Consider the following 24,146-nt stretch of genomic DNA (forward strand, 5'->3'; position numbering starts at 1 on the left):
CTCTCACACGTGGGCTCCCTGTCTTTCCTTCTAAGACTTCGTACCGATTGCTTTTGGCTCTGGCTGCTCAGTGAATTCATCTCTGCCCAGATCCCAATCCCCAAGGGATAGGGAGAGGGGAGAGAGGGTCTGGAATCACAGTGGCGGTCTATTCCCAAAATTGGCAAAGTAAACAGAGAAAAACCATTAGATAAGGGCAATCCATGCTGAATTAAACCAGTGTCACCACAAACCAGTATTCTTGGCTCCAACAGGCAGCATCCTGGAGAGAGATAAGTCATTATATAAGGATGAGGGCCTGTGGCAGGAGCATGGAGAGTGGATGTGTGTGTGTCCTCTTCCACCACTCTGCGGTCTGACAACAGGCAACATGATCCCCAACCCCAGCTCATCCAGGATAAACAGTAGGATCCAAAAAGCGAGGAGTCCTGAACTGCAACAAGAAGCCCCAGGAACTTCTACAAAGGAGTATCTCTGTGTATATGTATTTATAGAATACGACCATATTATCACATACAGTATATATTATATACACACGTACGTATGGACTCATACACATAAGTGCACATACACACACGCACACACAGAGAATGACAGAAAAGACTGGAATACACGCCCTAGGTATAAACGTGCTTGGCACTCAGGACGTTCTCTAGAATATGTAACTTGGTCAAGCTCTCTGGGAAGGAGGTGGATGCTCACCAAACCTCCCCATCAAATCCTAGCAAAGGGAAGGAATGGAAAAAGACCTTGAGAAGGAGAATGGCATTGGGAAAGGGGGGAGGGAGGTTCCTTCCCCACTTACCTCGGGGCCCCTGGCAAAAATCGATAGCCACAATTTGGTTTTAATAAGGCACAGTTCGATAGCAGGTGCTAGGAATTAAGAACACATTGCTGCTGGCCCTTTCTAGTGGCAATTTCACCACATCTATCTAGCCAAAGGGAAAGGCTGCCTTGCGTGCACGCGTGCGCCGGGAGACACAAGAAAGAGGTTGGTCCATGGCTTCAGTGTAACTGATGGCAACCTATAGGCTCAGCGGTGTCCAGGGTAGTTTAAGGAAGTCTGGCCAGCAGATAGGAGGCTCGTGGGACAGTTACTGACCCTCCATGGCCAGGAGGTTGTGGCTGGAGGGCACCATGCCCTCCCTCTCTGCAAACTCCAGGATTGCCTTGTAGCAGAAATAGTACTGCTCAGGGGTCTGGATGCTGAAGGCCCTCTGGGTCCTCATGCGGGACACTGTCTGGAACACATTTAGGGTGCCAAGCTCCTCCAGCTGTGCCAGGCAGATGTCCAATGAGCAGAAGGTACCTGAAGAAAGGAAGGAAGTGGTCATACCTGATCTACCTCTCCTCTTTCCCTCCCTCTACCAAATAACCCAGGCAGGATTGGATGAATGAATTCAATGGCAAGGTGCCTCATGGCAGGAGGCCAGTTGGCCTTAGGCCTGAAAGGGCTCAAGGAGGAGGTCACAGGGAGTGTTGAAGGCCAGAGAAATGCGAAGGCCTCTTGTCTCTCAGGACATATATGGGGGTAATAGGAAGAGTAGGTGGGAAGGTGACAGAGGGACTTCTTGCTTCGATCCCAGACAGAATGACAGCACTTCCACACCTGGGCCCTAATTTTCAGATTCCATAACTTCTCCACAGAGACCTAACACAAACCTATTCTTCCTTTCTCCCAAAGGGACCTCTGAACTAGAAGGCCAACAGTCCCTGCAATGTACATCCCCTTAAGGCAAAAGCTGCTAGCTGGTTCCAGAATGGAGAGCACGGTCCAGGGTGGAAACCTCCCCAGGGAAGGGTATGGGAAGAAAGCAACAGCCCAGCTGAGCTCTCTGGGACACCCAGGTGACAGTGATGGGATCAGAAGATAATCATGCTGATGGGATGTATAAAGCATCAAACCCCTAGAGGACTTGGCTTGTGAAGTATATATTCTGGCCAGTACACCTAACACTAGGGATACTAAAAGGACATTAAACAGGAATTTTTCATGGCAATTCACCACCAATGGATCAAATACTCACATTCTGGCAACTAAGAGCTTTGTTATTCCTCCCCCACCCTTAGTGCCTCTGGATGCTCCAAGAGCTGCATCAGGTGCATTACCTGTCCTGCCAATGCCTGCACTGCAATGGACCACAATGGGTGGCTCAGGGCACTGCCCTTTGGAGCGTGCTCCCATGCTGCTGACGGCCAGCCTCTGCTGGTTCCTGACGGCTCTCAAGAAATCAATAAGGGAAGCTGCCGAGGAAGGGACACCATAATCTGGCCAGCTCAGGAACTGAAAGTGGGTCACGTGGCGTTTCTGCCGTTCCTTGGATGAAAAAAGAAGCAAAAGTTAATGAGGTCATTTCTCCTTGCCTCTGACTACCTTTGGCTTTTCCAGATTCTCAACCCTCTGGAATCGCTATCACCAAGGTTCCTATCACCCTCAAGTTTCTCCACAATTGCTTCTCTATGAACGCAAAGGAAAGATTAAATGTCTGGAGAGGGCAGAATTCCTATATTATATGATCCAGATTTCTTATGTTATAAAAAGTTTCATTCCTAAGTAATGCCACTGTTGTGTTGAGACAATATGGCTACTCTGGCTCTGAGCTGAATATCCTGATCCTGTTTCCAGAAGAATGGAAGTAATTTATAAGCTCCCTGGAATCCTGCCTATTCCCTTTGGACATTTTCTTTACAGTAAAGGTTTTCCCCCAGCTTCAAAAGAGTGAGAAAATAAAATTTACCTCTGTGTTGTGAATTTCTAGCGTTGTTTTCTTATAATGGTTCATATTCTCCACGCCTAGATTGGTCACTGTGAGGAAGCCAAATCGGATCCGAGAGTCTTTTTCTAAAGGCCAGTATTGGCCACACTTTCTCCTGCCGCCCTCCTCGAAGCTGAAGACACACAGAGAAAGATAAGCCTTCCATCCTTCTTCTCCACAGCAATAACTCTGCTCTACCCATGACCTGCTGTACCCTTAGGCAGAAATGTCATCTCTTGCATTGCTTCTGTCTAATCTATCCCCTTGTTTCTTGGCAGAAAAAGGAAACCTTCATTCTAAACAGATGTAACAACAGCTAAATTTTCTGCATGTACTCATTTAGTGGACATTTATTGAGCACCAGCTACATCCATTTGGTCCCTTTCCTGATACCTCTTGGTACTCCTCACATATCTGGCATAAATACTGGGTGGACAAAGAAAGACAGTAGAGAAAATATGGTGGGCCAGGTCGAACTCCCTGCCCTATATCTCAGTTACTGTTCATTCTCTTCCCCAAAGAGAGCCTTTGGCTGATAGAGGAGTGGGAAAGGCACAGTTCCTGGGATGCCAACAGGAGGTTTATGTAAAGGCCTAAAGTCCACCTCACTACTCTTCAGTGGCTCCAAAGTACTCCAAGGTGGTACTTCTTCTACTACCTCCCCTCCGAATCAAAGGTGGCTTGTAACAGTGCCATGAGGAAGGGATCTGAGCAAACATTCTCATTAATTTTTTTCTCCTCATCTGAAATGGGTTATAATTATCATAATGATAATGATGATACTCATGAAATAGTAATTCCTAAAGTTTTGCCAGATACGTACACCAAAATTTCAAAAATATTCCTTTCATCAAGAGCTTCCTGCCTGACCTATTATGTTTCACATCTCTTTTTTTCAAGTTCTCCTACAGGTGGAAATATGAACAAGAAGAAAAATGGTCAAAAGTAGTAGGGAAAGGGAGAACTAAGGGGAACTGGTAATTCAGAAGCCAGGAAGACGGCTGACCTTTGGAAGTAGGGAGCAGGCTAAAAGTAAATTGCTCCATGTTTCCCAATGCTTCCTCTAGTAGTTATTAAGGCCAGGACCTCAGGATAGGCTGTAACTGGCACAGGGTCACCAGAGCCATGGATTAAAGCTTTGACAAGTTAGATCTGTAAATCTCCACCATACCCTGGCTCTGTTAACTCTGGGTCAGCTAAGAAAAAAGCCAAGACATCTCAAACTCTTTGCCATGGCTTTCCTAATCCTCGTTGTTTCTAAGAGCTAAACTCCCCTCTAGAACCACCCATGCTTGGGGACGGGGGAGGGGGGGAAGTGCAATGGGTAGAAAAGGGATGAACTCACCGGGTGGTCATGACAATCACCAAGACTTTTTGCTCCCATACCATGAGCCAGAAATCACGATAGGTATTCTCCAAAGGGCCTACAATGAAAGTAGAAGACAAGGAACGTGACCCTGGGAAGCTCTTCTTTCCTTCTTAGGCTCTTCTGTTTTTTCCCAACTACTAACTCCAAAGCACATACACTGGCTCCCTGCCTTTTTGACTATATCCCTGCTATTCAGGGTGGTCCTTGGGCAAGCAGCACCAGCACTGTATGGGAGAGTATTAGAAATGCACAGTCTGCATTTTAACAAGATTCCCAGGTAAAATTGTAGGTAGGCTACAGTTTGAGAAGCATTGCTACATATCCTCTTAGAGCCTCATCAACAGGGCTTCAGGTATCACATCCAGACTGAGAGTGTCAACTGTGCACATGTCTCTAGCTGTTTTCACCTCACCTAAGCCTTATAATCACCAGTTGCCTACTATACCATTCCCCTTCCATGTCCCCTCATCCATCTCCTCAGACTCCGCATGTTTGCAATTCAGTCTCCTCCTTCAAAATTAGCTTTCTTTCTCTACTTTCTCAACTCTGTTAACAGTACTGACATTCTTAAATCACTCAGTCTCAAAAAGCTGGAGTCAACTCTGACTTACCCATTTCTTTCATCTCTCAGAAACAGACACCAAGTCCTAGATTTTTTTTGCCTTTGTAATGTTTTTGGTTTTTACCCTTTTGCCCCTATCCTGGTCTTCCTGCCGAAATTCACTGCCACAAAGACCATATCATCTTTTGTCTGAGTTCCTGTAATACCACCTTGGTTTACTTTTCTGAATAGGAATTTTTCTTCCAGTCTATTCCGGATACCCTTGCCAGTTTAATCTTTCTAAAAAATTGCTTCATCACAATATAGACACACAAGCTCACTTCTGCCTCTATTCCTTTGTTCACATTCTCTCACCTCCATCGCCATTGGACTTTCTACCCATTTTCTTTTTTTTTTTTTCCTTCCGGTTTTATTGAGCTATAATTGGCATACAGCACTGTGTAAGTTTAAGGTATAGAGAGCATAATGATTTGACTTATTTATATCATGAAATGATCACCACAATAAGTTTAGTGAACATCCATCACCTCATATAGATACAAAATTTAAAAGGAAAAAAAAAAAACCTTTTTCCTTGTGATGAGAACTCTTAGGTTCTACTTTCTTAACAGCTTTCACGTATAACACACAGCAGTGTTAATTATATTTATCACATTGCACATTACATCCCTAGTACTTATTCAGCTTATATCAAGAAATTTGTACCTTCTGACTGCCTTCATCCAATTTCCCCCTCCCCCCAACCCCTGGTAACCATAAATATGATCTCTTTTTCTATGAGTTTGTTTTCGAAATATAATTGGCCTACAACACTATGTTAGTTCCCGGTGTACAACATACAGGGATTTATATGTTGTTCGATATTTCTATACACTGCAAAATAATCAACACTCTACCCATTTTCAAGTGCTGCCTCTTCCTTAAAGCTTTCTCTTAACACCACATTCCTTTTTTAAAAAAATTTATTTATTTATTTATTTATTTATGGCTGTGTTGGGTCTTCGTTGCTGCACGCGGGCTTTCTTTTAGTTGTGGAAAGTGGGGGCTACTCTTCGTTGCGGTGCGTGGGCTTCTCATTGCGGTGGCTTCTCTTGTTGCAGAGCACGGGCTCTAGGCGCGCGGGCTTCAGTAGTTGTGGCATGCGGGCTTCAGTAGTTGTGGCTCGTGGGCTTAGCTGCTCCGCGGCATGTGGGATCTTCCCGGACCAGGGCTCAAACCCGTGTCCCCTGCGTTGGCAGGACGGATTCTTAACCACTGTGCCACCAGGGAAGCCCCAACACCACATTCCTTGTAGGGCTTCCTCTCATCTCAGCTCTTGATGGCACATCTGGATCAAAACATCTTAACTATTTAATGTATATGGTCTTACATCAGTCATTTTACTTTGTGAGAAGTAATCATATCTCAGCCAAACATGGTGCTGAGGGCAAGGGCTATGTCATCAACTACTCCTTTTAGAGTTAGAATCTGTACAGGGCTGGGCACTCAGCAGGAACGTTGAAGATGCCTGTGAGCCAATAACTCCCTTTCAATCAAGTGAGTAACAACTGAGGATAATTCCTTGTACTTCCCTAGTGCTTTTTCCTCCTTTGCTTTCAGGGAAGCAGGGCAGTACCAAGGGCTGATTTTGTCGTGGAAATCTGCTAATTGCACTACCATTTTTGCTAAAGTCTCTTAGGAAGCACTAACATTTTATGATACTAGAATTCCCTCTTTGCAGAAGTGGACACTGCCAGGAGCATGTGAAGTCTTGGAAACAAGCTAAATGTCTAACAAGAGAGGATGTTAAATTATGGCATACCCCCAAATTTAAGCAGTCCATATAGGTGATATTATAAGATCTGTATTTTTGCTATGGAAAGGTATCCACAAGACAACCATCAACAGAAAAAAGAGATAATGTATAGAAAAAGCCCATTTTGTTAGATAGTTTATATGTCCATATCTATTTGTATGCACAGAATGAGGTTTAGAAGGAGATGCTGCAAAATGTTAACATTTTCTCTGGGTCTCTGGGTTATGAGTGATTTTCATCTTCATTTTCTACAATGGACATGGCATTACTACAGCATGCATGTCAAGAAGATAATAAAAACACCCTTTTCCCACCTCTGACTCTTAGCCTTGTTCACATCGCACTATACTGCATCACAGCAGCTCTCATATACTTTATTTTCCACATTCAAACCACTGGCAAAATTGGTGTTGCCAATCAGAGCACCTGATAATACCACTTAGACTCAAGGCTGGACAGATAAGGGTCATAATTTCCTCAAAGGCATAAAAGAGAGATTTAGAAGGGAAAGTTACACTTCCCAGATTAGACTCTTTAACAGTAGACTTCTGTGAAGAAATAAAGTCAGCAGTTTATGCTGACATGGATGAAACAATCCACTAACCTGGCTTGCAAGGACTTTTGAATCAAACAGACATGTGCCCAATCCTGTCTGTGTCACTTACTAGCTGTGTGACCCAAGGTCACCTAACCTCTTTGGGCTTCAGTTTGTTTGTGGATTAATAAACCTTCCTTGCAGAGTGTCTATAATAATTAGATGGTGATTATATATCTAATATATAATAGATACTTTCAATAAATGACAGATATTATTAGAAATATTATGAATAAAAATCAGAATACTGAATACAGCCAAGAAGGTTAACCAGACAAATCAAACCAGCCTTCTCAACATCACAAGATCCCATTTTCCAGTCCTAACAGAGTGCTGATGCCTTCTAAAGATGATCAGTGTTTAACTCAAGAAATCCTCTCTCTCGTACTCCTGGATGAGCCTCTTCTCCTGGACAGGGCCTTCAGAGCCAGCCTAAAGGATCCAATCCCTGCAGAACTAGCAACTCTAAGAAGTGTCCTTGCCTTCTAAACCTGGAGAGAGGAGCATTCTGAGACCCCTACAGTCAATCCTTACCCTCCATAAGCCCATCCATGCCACGGTCATCCTCCTCAACAAAGCCCTACTTCTCAGGCAGATCACATCCTAATCTATACCTGCCAAAAATCTTTCCTGATAGTTCTCTTATTTCTTCCTAGGGTCTTGAAAGGACTCTTGTTGGAGAGAGTAGTCCCTCCTAAGGGAAAAAAAATAAATCTGTGACCATCAGACCAATTACAATATACCAAGAATCCAAAGGCCCTTTTCCCTTTTCTTCTCCCTCAACTTCTATTTTGAAAAATTTGAAACCTACCAAAAGTTGAGGAACTTCCCTGGTGGCGCAGTGGTTAAGAATCTGCCTGCCAATGCAAGGGACACGGGTTTGATCCCTGGTCTGGGTAGATCCCACATGCCGCGGAGCAACTAAGCCCGTGCGCCACAACTACTGAGCCTGAGCTCTAGAGCCCGCGCTCTAGAGCCTGCGAGCCACAACTACTGAGCCCACGTGCCGCAACAACTGAAGCTCGCACGCCTAGAGCCCATGCTCCGCAACAAGAGAAGCCACCACAATGAGAAGCCTGCGCACCACCACGAAGAGTAGCCCCCACTCGCCGCAACTAGAGAAAGCCCGTGCGCAGCAACGAAGACCCAACGCAGCCAAAAATAAATCAAAAAAAAAAAAAGTTGAAAGAACGGTACAATGTACTCATACATTCTTTAGCTCGAAAGCTACCATCTTTAGCTATTGTTTTGCAAAGCCTGCTTCTCTATATATACACAACACATATTCTCTCTTTTACTGAACTATTTAAGCTTCAGACATCATGACATTTCACTCCTAAATACTCGAACACATATTTAGAAGAACAAGAACATTCTCCTGTAGAACAATCCCATTATCACACTGCAGCAATTAAACATTAATACAATAATATTATCTAATACACAGTCTCCAACTGTCCCAATAGTTTGTCCTTAACAAATTTTTTTCCAAATTGAGTTTGCAAGTATGGATGACACACTGCTTTTGGTTATCAATATCTCTTTAGTCTCCTTTAATCCAGAACAGTTCCCTGTCTTTTTTTTTTCCCCCATGGCATTAACTTTGAAAAGTCTAAGCCAGATCTCCAGTATGTTCCACAATCTGGATTTGTCAGGTTTGTTCTCATTATTAGATTCAGACTTAAAAACTGGCAACAGGACTTCCCTGGTGGCACAGTGGTTCAGAATCCGCCTGCCAATGCAGGGGACACGGGTTCGAGCCCTGGTCTGGGAAGATCCCACATGCTGCGGAGCAACTAAGCCCGGGCACCACAGCTATGGAGCCTGCGCTCTACAGCCCACAAGCCACAGCTACTGAGCTCACGTGCCACAACTAAAGCCCGTGCTCCGCAATGAAGAGTATCCCCCACTAGCTGCAAATAGAGAAAGCCTGCGCCCAGCAATGAAGACCCAACGCAGTCAAAATTTAAATAAATAAATAAATAAATAAATTTATTTTTTAAAAAACAAAACTGGCAACATACAACATAGGTTATGTTGTGTAGTTCTCACTATACCACAACAGGAGGCATATAATATCTATTTGTCCATTATTGGTGATATTAAGTGTGATCATTTGGTTAAGGAGGTATCCGCCAGCTCTCTTGCTGGCCATATTCCACAATGGTCAAAGGTCCTTAATTCCATATGATGGCCTGTCATGTCCTCCTATGTTGAGATTTCTCACCACCCTCTTTGAAGGAAACCTGGCATTCTCATTGAGATGGCAAAGAACAGGTCAGGAGTAGTACTAGGACCCACAAGAATATTAACAGAGGCTCCGTGTGAAATCCTCCTAGAGCGCCCAATACTTCACTGTCAGACCTAGCAAAGACTATCCATGTCAAGAGACTGCTGGCGTGCTCTGTGATGGTACAGGGACCAGCAAAAGCCTCTTAAGCCAGCAACACCCATTCATAGACTGAACTCAATCTCTGGGAAGTCCCATTGCCATTCCTTTATGTCCTACTCGACATAAAGAGCATCTCACTGGCCAGTGAACTCTGATGTCCCATTCCCCTGGGTTGGCAACACTAAGACACAGTCCAAAAACTTGTAGTAATGTTGTGTGTTCAAATCTCTAGTTTATCTCTATGCAGTGAGTCTCCAGGCACATCTGGTACAGAAACTCTACACCTCTCATCTGCCTTCCTCAATAACCCTCAATCTTTATGAAAGGCCAGGATCTAGTGGCTGCAATATCACCTCAAGTTACCATTTCCTTTAAAAATTATGCTATCATCTGATGCCAACAATCACAGGTAGATGACACAAAACCAATTTGTGAGGGGCAGACTACTTACCTTGTGTCCCAATGTAAGCATTCTTCTGTTTGTAGCCATCCATGAAACTGGCATTGATGTAATCTGTCTAATGATAAAAAGGAAATATCGTTGCAGCTGTGTGGGATATACCATTTGGGTAGGAAAATGATGTACTTAGTAAATAAAACTCAAGGTGTGAATTTTCTCTTTTTGTCAGGCAGAAAATGAGTGAAAGGACCAATTCAAAACCTCACTTCCACAAATGTTACTGGGACAAGTGGATATCCACATGCAGAAAAAATGAAGCTTACCCCTTCCTCACATCATATACAAAAACTAACTCCAGGAAATTCCCTGGCGGTCCAGTGGTTAGGACTCAGCGCTTTCACTGCTATGGTCCATGTTCAATCCCTGGTCATGGAACTAAGATTCTGCAAGCCGCATAGCGAGGCCAAAAAAAACCCCCCAAAAACAAAAACAAACAAAAAACCTAACTCCAAATGGGTCACAGACCTAATGTAAGAGCTAAAACTATAAAACTCTTAGAAGAAAACATAGGATTAAATATTTGTGACCTTGGGTTAGGCAAAGCCTCCTTTGACACCAAAAGCACAAGCAACAAAAGAAAAAACAGATAAATTGAACTACATTAAAACTGAAAACTTTTGTGCTTCAAAGGACACCATCAAGAAAGTGAAAAAACAGGGGATTTCCCAGGTGGTCCAGTGGCTGAGACTCCACGCTCCCAATGCAGGGAGCCTGGGTTCGATCCCTGGTCAGGGAACTAGATCCCATATGCATGCAGCAACTAAAGATCCCGCATGTCACAACTAAGACCCAGTACAGCCAAAATAAATAAATAAATAATTTTTTTTTTTTTTTAAAAGAAAGAAAGTGAAAACACCACCCACAGAATGCACACATTTGATAAGGGATTTGTATCTAGACTATATAAAGAACTCTCACAAATAAATAGTAAAAAGACAACTCAGTTTTAAAATGGGCAAAGAATCAGAATAGCCATTTTTCCAAGAAGATATATAAATGGCCAATAAGAACCTGAAAAGTTGCTCAACATCATTAGTCATCAGGGAAATGCAAATCAAAACCACACTGAGATACCACTTCACACTCACTAGAATGGCTACAGGTAAAAAATAATAACAAATATTGGCAAAGATGTAGAGAAACTGGAACCCTCATACACTGCTAGTGGTAATGTAAAATGGTGCAGTCACTTTGGAAAACCGTGGGGCACTTCCTCAAAAGGTTAAACACAGAGCTACCATATGACCCAGCAATTCCACTCCCAAAGGAAATGAAGACACAGATCTAAACAAAAAAACCTCATAAACAAATATTCACAGCAGCATCATTCATAATAGCCAAAAAACGGACACAACTCAATTGTTTATCAACTAATGAATGGGTAAATAAAATGTGGTGTATATCCATACAATGGAATATTATTTAGCAATAAAAAGGAGTGAAATACTGATACATGCTACAACATGTATAAACCTTGAAAACACGCTGAGAGAAACCAGACACAAAGGGCCATATATTGTATGATTCCATCTATGTGAAATGTCCACAACAGGCAAAAAGAGTAGACAAAAAGTAGGTGGGTTTGGGGGAAATGGGGAGTGACTACCAAGGCGAGTTTCTTCTTTAGGTGATAAAACTGTTCTAAAGTTGATTGTGGTGATAATTGCATGACTCTGAGAATATATTAAAAACCAACGAATTGTACACTTTTAATGAGTGAACTGTATGGTATGTGAATTATATCTCAGTAAAGCTGTTATTTACAAAAAAGGAGTCCATTAGGACTTGTAGCACTACAGCTCAGAACCAAAGCCAAAAGGCAGGCAAGCCAAGCAACATGAGCAGGAACACCTGTCCATGCTGTGACACACAAAAGGCAAAGTGTGACTGGAGAAGGAAGAAAGCTATGCCTCATAGCTAGGACCATCAACAGCATGGGCCAAACGGGCTCCATTACTGCCTAAATTAACACAAAGCAAAAGCCACACACATTCAGAAGAGTCTCAATGAATAGCTCCTGACTCACTCTCTTCTGCGGGCCTTCTCCCACCTCCCAATGTCCTCGGTCTTATTTACATCATTAGCCATCAGGGAAATTAAATAGGATATGGAAGGTTACAGGAGGACAAAAGTAAAAAAAAGTTTCAACAGCAAAGTAGGGAAAATCCATACTCCACTCCACTCTAGAGAGATGGGAATGACTCCCCATCAACCCTTTCTCCACTGGGTTCCAACACTTGGAGGACAGTCTGAACTGTCAGTACCACACAGCCACCCTAAGAAAACATCTCCAGGGAGTTCCCTGGTGGTCCAGTGGTTAGTGCTTTCACTGCTGTAGGCCCGGGTTCAATCCCTGGTCAGGGAACTAAGATCCTGCAAGCTACACGGCTCGGCCAAAAAAAAAAAAGAAAACATCTCCATCTCATGGTCAAACCCATGTTATTTGGATATATGTCCACTAGATAGTCAGTCTACCAACTTATCCTCCCACTAATTATTTATTCAAGAGTTTCCTGCTCTGTTCTTCTCCCACAGCAACTGGTATTGACCTCATACTACTAGTGTTCTACCCTGACTTGGACACCTTCACTGAGCTAATGGAACATCTGCAGCAGACCCAGAAAGCTAAAAGTCTCACTCACCCCAACCAGGCTTCTCAATCCAGGGCCCACCCATAGTCAGCCAAAGCCCATCCTCTGTTCAGCCTGGCACATTCAAATGGTATACACTGCAGAACCCAGGTGAGAAGGCATAGAAAAGTACAAAGGATTTACCTGGTACATGCCAATCAACATATTATATAAGTAATATATGAGCTGTTACTCTTGGAGCTACCTTCATGCTTTGAAAAGAAATGCCACCTATTTAAAGGAGACTTATTTCTTTATAACTAAGGATACCAGCTTTTAGCATCCTTGTCTCTGAGAGCACTGGGAATTAAAATCAGCAACTTCAGAAGAATCATTACATATTAAAAACTGAAAATGACCTCAGAGATAAAGTATAGACTTAGGGGCAAACTGAAAAAGCAGGAAGAACCACAGCATGCACATTATGTTATGGGCCAGGTTCAACTGAAACTGGACTAACGGCTTTGTAATTCCAGGTGAAATCTGTTAAACAATTCACTAATAAACCTGAATCCTCCACTTACTGTGGAAATAAAGCCTATACCAATATTTGTAGTAATGAGAGGGACTAAAACTCAAGCGATGAACTTCAGATTAATTACAGGATGACTAGAATAGTCTCCTGGTACACTGGGATTCACTCATTCATTCACAAATAATTTACTGAATGTCTGATACATGCCAGGCACTGTTCTAGGTCTTGGAGACAGAGTAGTCAACAAGACATACATTCAGATTATCTCTGACTCCAGAGCCCCAACTCAACTAAGATGATCTTGATAATACTGATGAATTTGCCTTCAGTCAGCCAGACTCTTAGCTAATGCCGCTGCAGGAAAACCCTCTGTAAGGATCCTAGACAGGATTATGAATTCAGTTTATGTGCCTGAAACACTAGGGTCAAAAGAGATTAAAGCCATGATCCTAGGGTACTGACTCATGTACCATACATACCCAAATATAAGGCAATGATTTTCCTAAGAATTATCCTCCAGAAAAAAGAGGGGGGATATAACAAGTCCCTATACTGTGTCATGTTAAGGGACACTATTTAAACTCCTTTTAAATAGTGAACAGCAACCTCAATCAATGCTGTTTTTTGATGTGCACAGAGGTCACCACACAGGACTGTTGTATCAGAAGGAAAAAGAAGAAATGTAACACCTATTTAATTGTTGATCTCAAAATTCTTAAGTGTTGGATGCTGCTGTAAACAAGTTATAATAAAGAGGACTTTAAAAAGGAATAAGTAAATGATAATGCTACAGAGGATGCATGAGATACAGGATGAATGAAAAGAAAAAACTGTGCTAATGTTATGCTAATAGACTTTTCTGACTTAGGATAAACTTTCCAGTGACAATACCAGGCACTTAAAAAAGGAAATAAAAATGATGTGTTCTGGAAAACTGTGTTAGATTGACTCAAGAAGTAGCTCAAATGAGGACAAAGAAACTGATGTTAAAGGTGTATGTGAAGAGTTTGAATAACTTTTCACTAAATATCTCTACTAAGTACATGTGATTTTTAATATGCACAGATATGATCAAATTAATACATTAAATAATAAAGGCATTTGACCAATTCATCTCTATCCCTATATATTTATGTATACACTAGTTGTCCAAAATTTTTGTCAGATCTTCTAGATGGAAAAATCAGAGGTCACTTTCTTTTTTTAAGAGTTGGATTTCCTTTTTTTTTTTTTAAATATTTATTTATTTGGCTGTGCTGGGTCTCAGTTGCAGCATGCAGGATCTAGTTCCTCGACAAGGGATCAAACCCAGGCCCCCTGCATTGGGAGTGTGGAGTCTTAATCACTGGACCACCAGGGAAGTCCCAGAGGTCACTTATAATGAGAGTTGCCTGGTATTGATGCATATACACTCACCAGTATGGTGGATGACACGACTATGACTTTATTAGGAGTAAAAGGCGAAATCATTGAACATTTATCGAGCACCTACAGTAATATGCCAAACTTTGTGCTATCAGCATGTACATAAAGTATTTTATTCAATTTCTACTGAGTACTGTGAGATGGGCACATAGGGACTTGCGTATGTTAACAACTAGTATGTAGCCTAAAACTCAAACCTTGGGGCTTCCCTGGTGGCGCAGTGGTTAAGAATCCACCTGCCAATGCAGGGGACACTGGTTCGAGCCCTGGTCTGGGAAGATCCCACATGCCGCGGAGCAACTAAGTCCGTGCACCACAACCACTGAGCCTGCGCTCTAAAGCCCATGAGCCACAACTACTGAGCCCGCATGCTGCAACTACTGAAGCCCGCGCACCTAGAGCCCCTGCTCTGCAAGATAAGCCACTGCAATGAGAAGCCCATGTACGGCAACAGAGTAGCCCCTGCTCGCCGCAACTAGAGAAAGCCCACGCGTAGCAACGAAGACCCAACGTAGCCAAAAATAAATAAATTAAATAAATAAATTTAAAATATATATATATATAGTTTAAAAAAATAAAAAAATAAAAATCAAACCTTCTCTCTCTGGCTTACAGTCTATGTTCTTTCTACTACAGTATTAGTAAGCTTCACTTTGGAAGAGGCTTAAATTTCCCTCAGTGCTCCTAAAAGGATGGCATTTATCTTTCTACCTGAGCGTGGCCGCTTCGTTTTGTCAGCTTCACTCTAGTTTGGTCCAGGCAGGGTACATCCCCATAGCGGTTCTTCTCTAGGTTTCCTGGAGACCTGAAGGAAATGAAACAAACTAAAATAAAGAAAAAAAAAAAACAGCTACAAGAGTTGAAAATGGATGACAATGGAAGTGGAACTGAGCGCAAGTCAGGAGATTGTTGTCATTCATTACTTTTTTTTTTGGTACTATTTGGTTTTGAAAAAATCATTTGCATACATATTGATTAAAAGCAAAAAAAAAAAAACTTATAAAGACCACGCATATAAAGTAATACTCTATATTGTTCATAGGTATGAATGTATATGTAACAGTATAAACAAAATGACCTGGTAGGAAACATACCACATTCATACTAGTGACTGCTTCTGGGAAATGAGGAGAACTGATGGTGAGGATTAGAAGGACTTCAACTTTACAATTAATTCTTTTATATAAAAAAAAGATGAAGCAAATCCAACAAAATGCTAAAAACTGTCAGTACTAATGCCAGTGATAGGAAATAGTTGTTTGTCACGTTCTGCTCTGTTCTTTTTCATATTTAAAAAAAAAAATTCCCAGACTTCCCTGGTGGCACCAGGGTTAAGAATCCACCTGCCAATGCAGGGGCCACGGGTTCGAGCCCTGGTCCAGGAAGAGCCCACATACCACGGAGCAACTAAGCCTGTGCACCACAACTACTGAGCCTGCACTCTAGAGCCCACAAGCCACAACTACTGAGCCCGCATGCCACAACTACTGAAGCCCACGCACCCAGAGACCGTGCTCTACAACAAGAGAAGCCACCACAATGAGCAGCCTGCACGCCACAACGAAGAATAGCCCCCGCTCGCCGCAACTAGAGAAAGCCTGTGTGCTGCAATGAAGACCCAATGCAGCCAAAAATAAATAAATAAATTTATTAAACACAGTTTGAGTACTCTTTGGATTTAAAAAAAAAAAATCCTTCTTCCCACACAAATAAGCCCAGCTGATATTTTACAAAGTTCCAAGAACAATTCAATAGAAAGAATACTCTTTTCGACCAACAGTGCTGGAGCAATTAGACACCTATAGGGAAAAAAATTTGAACATCAACCTAAACCTTACACCTTACACAAAAATTAATTCAAAATGGATCACAGACTTAAATTAAATGTAAAACATAAACCTATAAAAATTTTAGGAAAAAAAAATAGAAAAATCTTTGGATTCTAGGGCTAGGCAATGTGTTCTTAGACTTGACACCAAGAGCATGATCTGTACAAGAAAAAACTGTTAAAGGAACTTCATCAAAATAAACTTCTGCTTCACAAGAGACCCAGAAGAGGATGAAAAAAAAAGCTACAGACTGGAAGAAAATATTCGCAAACCATGTATCCAACAAAGAACCAGTACCTAGAATATAAAGAACTCTCAAATCCCAACAGTTTAAAAAAAAAATCCAAATAGAAAATGGGCAAAAGACATTTTACAAAGAGAATATAGAGACGGCAAAGAAACACATGAAAAGATGCTCAATATCATTAGATAGTAGGAAAATGTAAATTAAAACCACAATTCTAATTTTAATTTAGGGATCTCATCACACACCTATCAGAACAGCTAAAATAAAAAATAGTGACAACACTGAACGCTGGTGAGGATGCAAAGAAAATGGGTCATTCATATATTGCTGGGAGGAATGCAGAAGAGTACAGCCACTCTGGAAAAGAGCTGGGGAGTTTTTCATAAAACTAAACACATACTTACCATGTGACCTATCAATTCCACTCTTGGACATTTATCCCAGAGAAATAGAAACCTATTTTCACACAAAACCTAGACACAAATGTTCACAGCAGCTTTACTTGTAATAGAAACTGGAAACAACCCAGATGTCCTTCAACAGGTAAATGGTTAATTGGTTAACAGTTTGTACTGTGGTTCATCTATACCATGGAATATTACTCAGCAATAAAAAGGAACAAACTTGATACAAATAACAACTTGGGTGAATCTCCCGAGAATTATACTGCGTGAAAAAAGGCAATCCCAAAAGTTTACACATAGTATGATTCCATTTATATAATAACATTCTTAAAATGATAAAATTATAGTAATGGAGAATTAATTAGTGGTTGCAGGGGTTAGGGATGGGGAGGGGTGGAATGAAGGTATGTGGTTATGGAATTCTGTATCTTGACTGCAGTTCTGTATACACAAACTTACCTGTGTGATAGAAATTGTAAAGAACTAAATACACATACACACACTAAAACTGGGGAAATCTGAATAAGATTGGTGGATTGTATCAATATCCTGGTTGTGATACTATATTAAACTTCTGGGAGATGTTACCATGGGATAGCTGTGGAAAGGGTACACATGCTCTCTCTGTATTATTTCTTACAAATGCATGTGAATCTACAATCATTTCATAATAAAGTTAAATTTTTAAAATTTAAAGTTAAATTTTTAAAAATCCTTTGAAAGAATGGTATAGGGGAGGAAAAAAAAGGGAAAGAAAGTCTCTTGGTCCACGGGCATCCTGGACAGCAGTGAATACTCTGATATCTACTTCTTAATCTAGAATTCCATGGGAAACAGTTTGTTCTGTGTAAGTAGTTCTACTGGAACTTGGTGTAAGACAGGGGCCTGAAGATGTTGAGGATTCTGGTTTCTAGTTCCTGAAGTGGCGGACGTTTTCACTGATTCAATAAATAAAGAGGCAAGATTGAGAAGTCCTTCCATAGGACTAGGATGTCTTCTCTGATTATAACACGACAAATGGCTTGGGTGAGCACAATCCAAACCCACTTTTTTAATGTGGGGAAGGGGAACCATTGTAGAAATGACACCTCAAGGACCCCTCAGTAGAAGCACCCAGAGCAGGGTCAGAAATACCCAGGACAAGTGTGCATCCTCTGCTCTGGCTGGGAAAAAGACTGGATACATACAGGGGTCTTGAGCTGGTAGGGATGAAACAGAGCTGTGTGGGAAAGAAGAATACTCTCCCCACATGATATATACTCTGCTTTCTCTCTCTCTCTCTTTTTTTTTCTTATTTTCCTTTGCATTCTTGTTCTGCTTATTGATTTTTTTTCTCAATTGCTTCTTCTCTCTTACTTCCCTTATCTGTTTCCTAACTCATTATTTTCCCTCTTTTTTTTTCCTTTTCCCTCTTTCCTCACTCCCTGCATACCTTCTTTACAGCACACTGACTAAGCTGGACCAGAATTACAAGGGGAAAGAGGTACTCAAAGAATCACGGATTCCTAAAACATTTAAGCTACAAAAGAGTAAGTAGGTATCAGTGAGTCTAATATCAAATACTACACACAGGAAAACTGAGGTGCAAAGAAGAGAAATAACTTGGGTAAGTTACAGAGGGTATTTTTGGCTAAGCTGGAACTTGAGCCTGGGACCCACTGGGGAGAGCTTCCTTAATTTTCTTTTTTTTTTTTTAAGATTTTTTTTTTTGATGTGGACCATTTTTAAAGTCTTTATTGAATCTGTTACAATATTGCTTCTGTTTTACGTTTGGTGTTTTGGCCACGAGGTATATGGGATCTTAGCTCCCTGACCAGGAAACGAACCCGCACCCCCTGCATTGGAAGGCAAAGTCCTAACCACTGGATTGCCAGGGAAGTCCCTGAGCTTCCTTAATTTTCAACAAACAATCTCAAAACTTAGAGAAAAAGAAGCTTTTGCAACAGCCAATGAAAACATGGTAAGATAAATGACAGCAGCAGTAAGAGAAATGATCCACGCTCTATTGCCAACAATAGTTATCAAGTGGTTATAAACCAGTTATAGAATTCAGGTAGAAGGAAAATCCCACGAGGCTGAATTCCTAAGAGGCAACTCTTCTCTCTTATTGACTGTGGATTATTTTAAATGGACCAGTACCCCTCCTCAGAAAGTAATGTAATACTATAAATGCTGTAGGGAGAAACTGCCCAAATGAAAGGACCAGAGATCAAATCGACAGCCGACATTTTGAGCCTACATTTTTGTTTTTTTCCTAAAAACACTTGCATATCAGGAAAATATCAAAAAATGTATCCATTAGTACACAGTTCCTCCATTGGGACCAAAGACCTTCAGAAATTTCAGAGCATACGCCGTTGGCAACAAGCACCAAGAGGTGCCTCTTTCTGAATGAGAGAAACTGTCATCTAAGTGAGAGTGAGGCTCCTAACACAAGAAAGAGCCTCTGTTAAGGAAGTGAGGTGTGGAAGGAGGGGTACCACTGCGTGCCACAGCATCTTGGAAAGTGATCGCTGGCCCAAACCTTTCCTACTTACATGGAACAGTGGAAAGTGCCAACAGGGTTCTCACGACGGATGTCTTCATACTCCTCATATATCCCCCGCTTTTGCCTGGTGCTAACATAGTCCATCAATTCTTGGATGGTCATGGCATGGGGACCTGGGACATGCACTGAGTCCCAGTCTAAGGTCGGAGGGAGGGAGAACAGGATGATCTCATCGAAGGGATCTGGGTGGCCGTTCATCTGGGATAGAAACTGGAAATTCCAAGTGGCGAGGTCAATTTTGACGTACCCACCCAGGTTTTCTGGAAGGCACTCCCTGGGCAGGTGCTGGGTGACTTCAGATGTCTTTAATATCTGAATCTGGAAGGCCAGAAAGAACCACGTGAGTATGTGGGGAAGGACGGGAACAAACAGATAAAGAAAAAAAGTGCTTTGGAGAATGATATGAGATTTGCTTGAAATACCTGGTAAACTTAGAAAAGGAGTAGACTGAATTTCATCTGCTTGGGAATGAAGACCTACGAATTTCCCAGAAAAGGTTTGACTTCTCACAATGTATATCAAATTCATTCCTGGAATTAGGGGCCCTGTTATAAACCTTATATAAACGTAGGTATAGTGAACCAAGCCTTTATACTATTTACAAGGCTTTCCAGTACCATCTCATGTGGGTATTCACCTTTTTGACTACTAAGAATGCATGGGGAGTGGTTATTTCTGTCAACCCCATACTAAGGCAACCAATTCTAAGCCTGTTGGCTTCTGTTTTACTCACAGCTTGGTATGGACATTCTCACAGATAGGTTTCTGTGAAAGCAAGACAAGACCAGCCACCCAGAGGCTGGGTAGCCCAGGAAAAATGCTAGAGAAGTAATTGTAATACTTAATTCCTCTCTCTGCTTGGACACAGCCATACTGGACCAAATTAGCCTAGTTGGTTCTTTTTGGAATCTGTGTGGAATGGGAATGTTTGCCTTGCTTGCTGTTGCCTCTTCCTGGAATGCTGCTTCCTGGAATGCCCTCTTTTCCTCTTTGGCCTCTTCAAGGACGAGCTTATAGCTCAACCTCTTCTGTGAAGCCCTCCCTGACAGTCCGAGACAACGTTCTCCTCTATGTTTCTCAGAGCCACAGTCCTCTGAACATGTCTGTGTCCCCTTTCATGACCATAAGCTCCTCAGGAATAAGGGCTATCTCACTCAACTTTTAATTCCCAGGGCCCAGAGCCTGGACTGTAAAGGTGCTGAATATATTTTGAGTTCATACATGCATGTATATCCTTGTATATAATTCAAGTGTTAAGAACTTGCCTAAGGAGTCCTCTCAAAGAGTTATCTTAGGAAAGACATCTCCTACTCTAGGGTCACTAGGTCACTAAGTAGCTTCCGCAGAACCAAACATCTTTAGTTTCCCCTCTCCAACCCAAGTCGCCTCAGCTACAAAGATCTGTATTGTTATTATTCATATAATCTCATACTAAAAAAAAACCCTCTGATAATATTTTACAACATTATTATCTTATTTTATTATACCAATGTTTCATATACCCTTTCTTTCAAGGGTGAGAAATGAATGAGTAAATGACTGAAACCATAATCTTTCCATCCTGGAATACTCAGGGGATGATAATAGAATCAAGATAATTTTAGACAACGCTTTTGTAGTTGGGAAGCAACAAGCTGTTTTAAGAGAAAATGCCAGGAATAAAAGTAAAAGAGAGATTGAGAGTCTCCTCCACCACCGTGGTGGTCAAGGGGACTGAATATTTCCAGTTGAACAAATTCAAACACCAGTTCTACTGATGTAATTATATTAGAAGTTGTTAAATACTAAAAGCCTGTAGAGCCACAGGACTAAATTTTGGAAGTAGTAGCTATCTCTAAGTCACTCATGGGACACATTCCTTCGATACTATCTGCATGCAAGGTGCTACATACAGGGGAAGTGCCCAAACTATGTCCAGGTCCTAACTTCAAGGAACTTGTACAGTAAGAAAGGCAGCCTATACTGGGCTGAGTAAAGAATAAAGCAGAGAATATAAGTGAACACACTAACAGAAGCAGAAAGAGAAACAAGCCAGGAAGGTTTTTTGAAGGTAGAAAATTAATTGGCAGGTTTCAGCAGTAGAGATGGAAATGTATGTATCCCACCTCCAAATAAAATTAAGTTAGCTTCCTTTACCCTCTCCCGGACTTTGTCCTTCAGAAGGAGGCTGATGATGGAATAGGGCACTCGGAACCATATGGGTGCTCCCACAATCAGCACTTTCTTCAAACGAGCTGGAAAAGCTCCCTGCGGAGAACAATACAAGGATTTAAAAATACCAATTAGGGCACTGCAACAGGGCCTAATGGGACCTTTGACTGTTCAAGTACAAAGTTTAGGTTTTTTGCTCTTCTCACCATTCTTACCCAGCAGGGGGAGTCTATAGCTTAATTCAGGTTTCACTTAGTAGCTAGAGAAAAAGTGGTTAAAAAGAAAGAAATGGGGGCTTCCCTGGTGGCGCAGTGATTGAGAGTCTGCCTGCCGATGCAGGGGACACGGGTTTGAGCCCTGGTCTGGGAAGATCCCACATGCCGCGGAGCGACTGGGCCCGTGAGCCACAACTACTGAGCCTGCGCATCCGGAGCCTGTGCTCCGCAAGAAGAGAGGCTGCGATAGTGAGAGGCCCACGCACCGCGATGAAGAGTGGCCCCCGCTCGCCGCAACTAGAGAAAACCCTCGCACAGAAACGAAGACCCAACACAGCCAAAAATAAATTTATAAATTTATAAAAAAAAAAGAAAGAAAGAAATGGAAGCAACCTAAATGCCCATCAACAGAGGAATGGATAAAGAAGATGTGGTACATATATATATATATATATAATGGAATATTACTCAGCCATAAAAAAAACAAAATAATGCCATTTGCAGCAACATGGATGAACCTAGAGATTGTCATACTGAGTGAAGTAAGTCAGACACAAAAAGACAAATATCATATATCGCTTATATGTGGAATCTACAAAAAGTATACAAATGAACTTATTTACAAAACAGAAGTAGAGTCACGGATGTAGAAAACAAACTTATGGTTACCAGGGGATGAAGCGGGGAGAGGGATAAATTGGGAGATTGGGATTGATATATACACACTACTATATAGAAAATAGATAATAAGAACCTGCTGTATAGCACAGGGAACTCTATACTCTGTAATGGCCTACACGGGAAAAGAATCCAAAAAAAAAAAAGAGTGGACATATATAGATGTATCAATATAACTGATTTGTATACCTGAAACTAACACAACATTGTAAATCAACTAAACTCCAATAAAAATTTTAAAAAAAGAAAGAAAGAAATTAAAAGCTGATTTACCTTTAAAAGTAATCATGCTATGGAGAAACAGAGAGGAACAAAAGTTTGGCCTGGCACACCTCAGAATTATAGGTGAGTGTGCTGGAATCTGCACATTTAAATGCATGGGCTTTGAGTTATTTGATCTGGACCCATTTAATGACAGAGAAAGACTTCAGGACTTTTGGTTACATTAGTAAGAGATACCCTAAAGTTTCTCAAGTCTTCCTTCCTGCAGATCTGAAAGAGGAATCTCAAAGGAAACTTTGATAACAGATGGATATCTCCTTACCATTTTTTCCTGTGATTATATTTCCCTGATCATGTGAGTTCTCTATGATTTTTATTGTCAGCACAATGCTGCATTTTCAAAGAAACTCTTATTTATGAAACAAATAAATAAAATACAAAATAAAAGTAACAATGTTATGTTGTCAATATGAGCTTTATGGATCAAAACTACTCTGACTGCTCTTGTCAGCATACACGTGTGCATCCTTAAGTTCTGATTATTAAAACTTTAAGGAACAATTAGATCATGAATAAAATAAACATGAAACATTTCTCATAATCTTTCCTTTATTCTGATATCTGTGTGTTTATAATCATTGATTTTCCACTCATCTCTTCATCTATTTATGTATTCATTCATTCAATCAATCAATATGATCTAGCGGGCACAAGGGCAAATGAGGTCTAAAAGAAAAGAGACACCCTGATCTGCACAAGGCATGAGAATGAAAAATTATTCCTTCTTAATCCATAGCTCTTGGTTTCATTCAGTTTCTCAATATTCCAGCACTTCTCATAGACAGGGATACTGAATAATACTGGTATTCTAACTGGGAAGAAATTATTCCCAGTTAGATTATAATAGTATTTTTTTTTTAATATTTTTATTTATTTATTTTTGGCTTCGTTGTGGCACGCGGCCTTCTCTAGTTGTGGTGTGCAGGCTCCAGAGCACACAGGCTCAGTAGTTGTGGCATGCGGGCTCTCTAGTTGTGGCACGCGGGCTCTCTGGTTGTGGCGTGCAGGCTTAGTTGCCCCGCGGCACATGGGATCTTAGCTCTCCGACCAGGGATCGAACCCACGTCCCCTGCAGCAGAAGTCAGATGCTTAACCACTGGACCACCAGTGGAGTCCCCCCTATAATAGTATTTTTTTTTTTCGGCTGTGTTGGGTCTTGGTTGCTGCATGGGGGCTTTCTCTAGTTGCAGTGAGTGGGGCTACTCGTCGTTGTGGTGCACAGGCTTATCACTGCAGTGGCTTATCTTGCTGTGGAGCACAGGCTCTAGGAGCGCAGGCTTCAGTAGTTGTGGCTCGCGGGCTCCAGAGCGCAGGCCCAGCAGTCACAGCGCAC

At 41.5% G+C, this 24,146-nt stretch overlaps 1 protein-coding gene across 2 annotated transcripts in view; it reads right to left on the reverse strand.

Annotated features, from left to right (window-relative positions):
• Positions 1-506: 506 nt before the first annotated feature.
• PTPN9 (protein tyrosine phosphatase non-receptor type 9) overlaps positions 507-24,146 on the reverse strand; it is a 79,727-nt gene continuing 56,087 nt past the window's right edge. For both annotated transcript variants that reach the window (XM_068556056.1, XM_068556052.1), the window contains exons 6-13: positions 21,624-21,734; positions 19,477-19,805; positions 15,171-15,264; positions 9,921-9,987; positions 4,102-4,180; positions 2,739-2,889; positions 2,110-2,317; positions 507-1,309 (exon numbers count right to left, since the gene is read on the reverse strand). In XM_068556056.1, coding sequence (XP_068412157.1) covers positions 1,095-1,309; positions 2,110-2,317; positions 2,739-2,889; positions 4,102-4,180; positions 9,921-9,987; positions 15,171-15,264; positions 19,477-19,805; positions 21,624-21,734 — 1,254 coding nt within the window. In that variant the 3' untranslated portion in view covers positions 507-1,094. The remainder of the gene's footprint in view (positions 1,310-2,109; positions 2,318-2,738; positions 2,890-4,101; positions 4,181-9,920; positions 9,988-15,170; positions 15,265-19,476; positions 19,806-21,623; positions 21,735-24,146) is intronic.

This window comes from Eschrichtius robustus, chromosome 1, assembly GCF_028021215.1.
Source record: "Eschrichtius robustus isolate mEscRob2 chromosome 1, mEscRob2.pri, whole genome shotgun sequence".
Lineage (NCBI taxonomy): Eukaryota > Metazoa > Chordata > Mammalia > Artiodactyla > Eschrichtiidae > Eschrichtius > Eschrichtius robustus.